Source organism: Charadrius vociferus, unplaced genomic scaffold, assembly GCF_000708025.1.
Source record: "Charadrius vociferus isolate BGI_N301 unplaced genomic scaffold, ASM70802v2 scaffold549, whole genome shotgun sequence".
In the NCBI taxonomy this organism is placed as follows: domain Eukaryota; kingdom Metazoa; phylum Chordata; class Aves; order Charadriiformes; family Charadriidae; genus Charadrius; species Charadrius vociferus.
The window spans coordinates 5717930-5724445 of NW_009650103.1; the positions used below are offsets into that span (position 1 = coordinate 5717930).

At 35.8% G+C, this 6516-nt stretch overlaps 1 protein-coding gene across 3 annotated transcripts in view; it reads left to right on the plus strand.

Annotated features, from left to right (window-relative positions):
- Positions 1–586: 586 nt before the first annotated feature.
- The window catches only part of RALGPS1 (Ral GEF with PH domain and SH3 binding motif 1), a 97409-nt gene continuing 91479 nt past the window's right edge, over positions 587–6516 (plus strand). For all 3 annotated transcript variants that reach the window (XM_009892296.1, XM_009892297.1, XM_009892298.1), the window contains exons 1-2: positions 587–643; positions 3703–3810. In XM_009892296.1, coding sequence (XP_009890598.1) covers positions 587–643; positions 3703–3810 — 165 coding nt within the window. The remainder of the gene's footprint in view (positions 644–3702; positions 3811–6516) is intronic.

Below are 6516 nucleotides of genomic sequence, written 5' to 3' on the forward strand. Positions count from 1 at the left end.
CAGGTGCACCTGTCTGTACAGATACTAGCTGAGACTTAAGCAGATGCAAATAGGATTTATGCATTAGAAAGGTACAGTAGGGCTTAAATCACCAGTTACCAGATGAATTCAAGTGATGAGCAGGGCAGAGTGAGGAAGCATCATTTTTTTTAGTCAGGCAATAGCTTGGATTTCTTATTTTAAAATATGTTATGGTAACTGACAGTTTATGGATGAATACTACCTTGCATGAACTTCATATAAAACCTAATTCAACATAAGTGAGAAATAATACACTTCCCCCTGGCCCTGCATTTTTTGAGTTGACTGGAAGGGGGGATAAGGACTTGTCATGGGTTTAGCAATATTCAATTACACTCCTTCACAGTTGGTACCTGAAAGAGAAAAGAGAATCTAGCTCCTAAGAACATCTTGTTTCTGAAATTCTCTTCTCTGAGAAAGTGCAGCGAAATCTCTTTTATTGTTGGGGGTTTTATATTTTATTTATTTATTTGCACAAAAACATTTGCTTTGCAGGAATTCTGTTTTCATCATGTTGTCTTACTGGTGCTTGATGAGCTGAAACTTCTTGCATCTTGGGGAGAGCATGTACAAAAGGAATGACCTCATGGCCAATGTGATGGTCACCTCCACCACTCCAGAGGTACAGTGCCTTGGTTTTTGTTAGCTCCTGTATCAAAATGGAAATTTTGGCTTGTTTCAACTTCACAGGAGCCCTTTCCACTACCAGTCATGTCAGTCCTTTTTCTTATGAACAGTGCAGTATTTAACAACAGAATAATTTTAGAACACTCCATGGTTCTGGGTGTTCACAACCTATTTTTTTATTGTTGATGATGATAGTTACTCATTTAGATTAGTTTAAATAGCATTTTTGATCTGCAGCTCTGTAACTCGCAGAAGCTGTTTGAGTTAAGAGCAATGTAATGTACCATCTAAATGGAGGCAGTCAAATATTCCAGTTGAATTTTTTTTCAATTTACTAGTCTACGAGTAAGCAAGTGCTCTGTGAGATTTTGTTCATTTTAACCCCTTGTAGCCTTTGGAGACCAGGAAGCTCTGTTGTGATGTTTCCAAAAACTACCTAGTTCTGTGTTGAGCTGCTGCACACAGCTAACTGCCTGTGTTTGGAGATCCAGTACAGCCAGCTGAGGACTGCTTGGGAATTAGTCACTCTACTCAGTTTTTCTGGTTTTTTACTTTCATGTAATATTATAGTGAGATATTATAGATCAGCTATAGTAAAGCTTGCCCAGTAAAGCAAACATTGTAAATGTATGATTGGAGATACTTTTTGCTTTTTTAAAAGGGTAACATTTTGATGAAATTCTTCCCTGGTTGAAAAATTCTACTTTTTCATCTCTTAAGACAGCTGAAGAGCTGTGTGAATCAAGTTTTTCCATCGTAGTGGTGCCTTTTGCATGCCCAACTTGATCCTATCAAAGCAGCTGAAACAAATCAGCTGTGAGCTGATCTTTAAAAATCATATACTAAAACAAAAATACCTAATACAGCTGTGACCTGCAGAAGATCATTTTCTCAGATGTAATATAAATGCCCTCAGACTAACAAAAGTAGTTTTTCACTCTCTTAAGATGGGGACATTTTGAATTGGGCATGTAAACACACACTTTTGAAATTCCTCTTCAAAATAATTAAAAAAAATACTTTCACACACCATTTTCTCAGAACAGAAATATCTGTCATAGATCAGAGCATAAGAAGTCTCCAGGGTTGTCAAACCAAAGATTCTTCTAATGCATTATTCTGCCTCTCATAGTGGCCAACAGCAAATGCCTGAAGAATGGCACAAGAGCAGTGCTAACACAAGAAACATCCTGGCTACAGCTGTTTGCAACCCAAGGACTTCCTGATGGGAAGGTCCTGTTTCCTATCACTCAGTGTATTTGTCTTCCATAAATTTACCTAGTCCCCTCTTTGAATCTGTGTAATCTTTTAGTTCATACAGAATCCCATAACAAGCTGTTTTTCAGCTTCACTGTATGCTGTGTGAAGACCTGTATCCTCTTATTAATTTAAAATCCATCTCTAATTTTAACTGATAACCTAGTTGTAGATGAAGCAAAGAGAGACCATTCCTGTCTTTCCTCTCTCTTACTTTGTTGGTTACTGTACTTCCTCCCCGCAACCCACTGCCCCTTTTCCAGGTTGAAGATTTCTAGCATGGCCAGTCTGTCTTTGTAAAGAAGCCATTCCATACCTGGGATCATCCTTGTTGCCTTGTTCTGAAACTTTTCCAGTCCTTTGATAGCCTGTTTAAGATGGAGACTAATACTGCACGTGTGTTCCAAGTTTGGATGCACCATGGATTTATAAAGGAGCATATTCATAGTATTATGTATTTTCTCCTCTCCTTTTCCAGAATTACCAAATCTTGTGAAGTCCCTTTTCAGTTTTTCATTGCCAGGTTTTGGGTTTTGTTTTACCACATTGAATAAATAAAATGAAGATCCATAGTCGTCAACAAATTGTCACCTCATTGTTCACTGTTGAATAGGGTTGTTGAATGTATAATAATTGTCACTTATCCATGCATAATTCTCTGTTGATTCATGTATTCTCAGTGCTTGTAACTACTGTCTTGTAATTATTTGTCATTGCAAGGATAGTCTCTGTGCTAGGGCTGCATAGTTTCCTTAAGGTATTTAGAGTGAGAGACTACGTCAAAAATCTTTTGGAAGTCCAACAAGATTGTGTTAATCATGTTCCTTTACCCACGTCTCTGTAGATACCGAGGCAGCGCGTCTCTTTCTAAATAATAACTTGTCGATTTCCCAATACAGCATAGCTATCTGTGTTTCTACTAATTCCCCTTTGTTCTCTTCTTGGGTTTGCCCAGTACAAATGTCAGGCTTCCTATCAGTATTTTCCCAGATACTTTGTAAGGGAAAAAAAACCCACCAGCGTCTCATTTACCGCCTTCTAGTTCTTTGCAACCAAGTCAGTTTTAAGTGAGTTACATGTCACAGTTTAAGATGCCAAAACATCTTGTTTTGATAACAGTCGTCTTCTAGCAAACAAATAATTCAGTAAGGTAAGGGCTTAAGTTTTAACATGCATATATTTTTATTTAATATGTAGTTTTAACATAAATAGAAAAGTAATGCTATTATTATTACATCACATTATTCCTGAAGAAAGGAAAATGAGCCACAAGTGCATGCATCTGAGCCCAAGGACAGAAACTTCAAAAGGAAGGCAAGGCACCAATTTTTAAGACAAGACACAATACTATTCTACAGTATGCTGGAACTACATTGGTTAAATTTCAGTATGTGTCAGTTTTTCTTTTTTTATAATGTTATGGATAGAGCAGCATGATTTGGATCTACCCACTCTTTACCTTGCATATTTGATGTAAAAATTTCCATTGAGTATGAATCTTCAAAATCCCAACACATTTCCTTTTGTGTGACAGCTCTTTTATCTAGTCTGTAATTTTAAAAATGGCTTTCCGAAGCTGGAAATTTTGTAGAGCTAAAATTGTATGTCATTTGCAGAAGAAAGTTAGTTGGAAACAATTGTGAACTGTGCTGACCTAAATTTTATAATTCAGTGTCTCAAGCTTTTTGAAGTTCATACATTTTCTTGACATTTCTTAATATTTTTACACGTTTGTTTTCTGAATTTTACATGAAATTCATCATTCTGCAGATAAGCCTACTAATTTTTTCTTTGTAGGGTAGTAGCAGCTCAGATTCTCTGGAAGGGCGAAGTTCAGATTATGCCAATAAAAGCTACGATGCAGTTGTATTTGATGTGTTGAAAGTAACTCCTGAGGAGTTTGCTGTAAGTAAAATGTTATTTTTGCCTTTAAGCTTGTATAATATTCAGGGTTTGCAGGATATTAAAAAATACAGAAATTTCTTTCTTAAAGTAAAATATTTTAAATGAACTTCCAATGTTCTCAGAAAGAAATTTCTGATTACCTAAACTTTAACAAAATAAACATGTCTTGGGATTTAATCATTCAGTACTGACCTGACACAGCATATTTGTTTTTCTGTGTCAAACCATTTGAATTTTTTCTAGTGTTTTAGAAGACCCTAGCATAGGTTTAAAGATGTTAGCTATCCACAGTCTGATTAATTTTTATTTTTTTAATTGAAACCACAAATACTCATCTTTTCTGCTGAAACATCAGCTTCTCAGAAAACTCAGTTTTTTAAAAAGCAGGAAAGAAGCTTGTAGAGAGGAAACAATTTACATTCCTTAATAACAAGTTTTCAGTACTAAACTGAAAGCAGAACTGCAGTTTTGGCAAAAGTCCAAACAGTTCTTATGCTCGGCCCCTTGTTTTTAACTTAATGTTAACTTGCTGGGGTGCAGGAAGGAGTGAGGATAAAAGCTATTAAACCAAGTTCAATGTTTTCATTAATATTCTCGGCATCAAAATTATATTTCCCTCATTGGGCATAAGGTCATTTAATAACTGTTCACAAAAAAGTCTTAAAGATATGCCTACGTTATTCCTATAAGTTTGTCACTTTGGAACAAATCCTGATGATTCTTTTTTAACACGAATATGGAGTACACAGATGAGAGCTGCTGTTAGGTAAAAATGTAAAAATACCTGGTTGGCGAATCAGCATCAACTCAGTTAAAAAAAATGGCCTTATGCTTTTGCTCCTGTTGGTCCAAGTTCAGATGATCTGTGGCCAAGAACTACCTTCAGAAATGAACAGAGCCACAGTTTAGACAGGTCTATAAAATCATACAAAAATAGAGATGTCTAATTTCATGAGAGGTGACTGAATATTAAGTCCAAAGACAGCCCAGAACATAGTGTGCAGTCTACACCAGCAAAAATGAATTTGTGGTGATCTCAGAACTGTATTTATAAAATGATCAAGTCAAGGTAAAGTTGCTTGTAACTTGCCAGTTACAACTCATCAGTTTTATATTATGTTCATAATTCCTACTGCTGTTGGTTTGAGACGAAAGCTTGTTGATGGGGGTCTGGATTTAACAGTACACTTTAAAAATATGCACATATACGTCCACACACACCCGTTATGTCATTGTAACGTACCTTTTAACTCTGAAGTCCAGACTTCTGTAAGTTGCTTTTCTCTCTCCAGTTCCACTCCTAGTGATGAAGAAAAACAACCAACCAACCCACCAAACCCAAAAGAAACCAAAAAATGAAATGTGTGCCTGTAGGACTGGCAGTGAGGCTTGAAAAAGATCATATGTAAATGCCAGTGGTAGGGCTGTTCAGGGTTGGCTTGTTTGTTGATGTTGATTTTTATATGGTCACACAAACTTTTAACACCAAGGCTTTCTTAACCAGAGTAGCTGTTTTCCTTGCACCACATTAAAACCTTTCCATTGGTTTACCCTAATGCGCTTTTTTTTTTTTAATTAATGGCTCAAGTAATGTTTACTGCTTCTGTTGCATCCAGCGAAGCAGATAAATTCTTTTAAAAAGGCCTGGGTTTGCTGTAGTCAGTACAACTGGGTTACTGGACATCAGGGCAGAAATCTGTAGTAGATGGGGTTGCTGTATTGAATATAAATATTTAGAGAAAGGAGAATGGAGCCAAGTTAAGTTCACTTCCAAATTTAGTGTTCTCTGTTCCTTTTTTAAAATTTAGAAGCAGCAGAGGAGAAATTCCCTGGTGGTAGTCACCTATATAGCGAAAAGATCAGCATCTTCTCAATACTACTTAATTTTGTTTTAATCTTTTTAGTGATTTTTATTGAACCCATATCTTGTTGACATGATTATTAATTCTCTCTGAAAACTTTTTATTAATGTCACATAATATGGCTTATAGTCAGCTTTTTGAAGCTTCTGCTGTACATCTTATTAGGAGACAGTCAAGAAGTTGCAAACAGGCATTTGTGAGTGCAGTTTTTCTAGCAGCAGAGGGAGATCTTAATTACATCTGAGTTTGTAAATACATAAACATTACTCAGAAGTATAAATTGCAAAATTGAGCGCTGCTAAGAATGTTCGGCTAGGGCTTTGTGACAGAGTTTTTGACTTGGCATAATATAAAAGCAAGAGATAGTTAGATCAAAAGTTCATGGAAGGAAATTCTTTTCACGTCTGTCAAATTTTATGGGCTTCATTAACTTTCCTAGGCTTATGTCTGAGGAATCATACTAATAGTAGAAACCTTATTAAAATTATATTTAGGTAGTTATCATTCTTAATTGGTGGAATCAGATGAGCCCTTCAGGAAGGGATTAGCAAGTTTTTGCTGGTTTGGGTTCAGCATAACAAAATTGCCAACAGAGAAGCTTTGCTGGGGAAAGACCCAAAGAAGTGTTCGACATTTTCTTTTAAACATTAAATCATGCAAATTACAAAATTCAAAGCTTTGTAGTACATATTATACACTCACAGTATAATTGATGTAGCTATTGGTTAAACATAATTTACGTAACTTCCAAATGTATAGTGTCATTCGATCACTGAAGCAATTCAAGTATCTTATCACTCAGATGCTACAAATGTTCTATAAATGCTTTTTTTTTTTTTTTTTT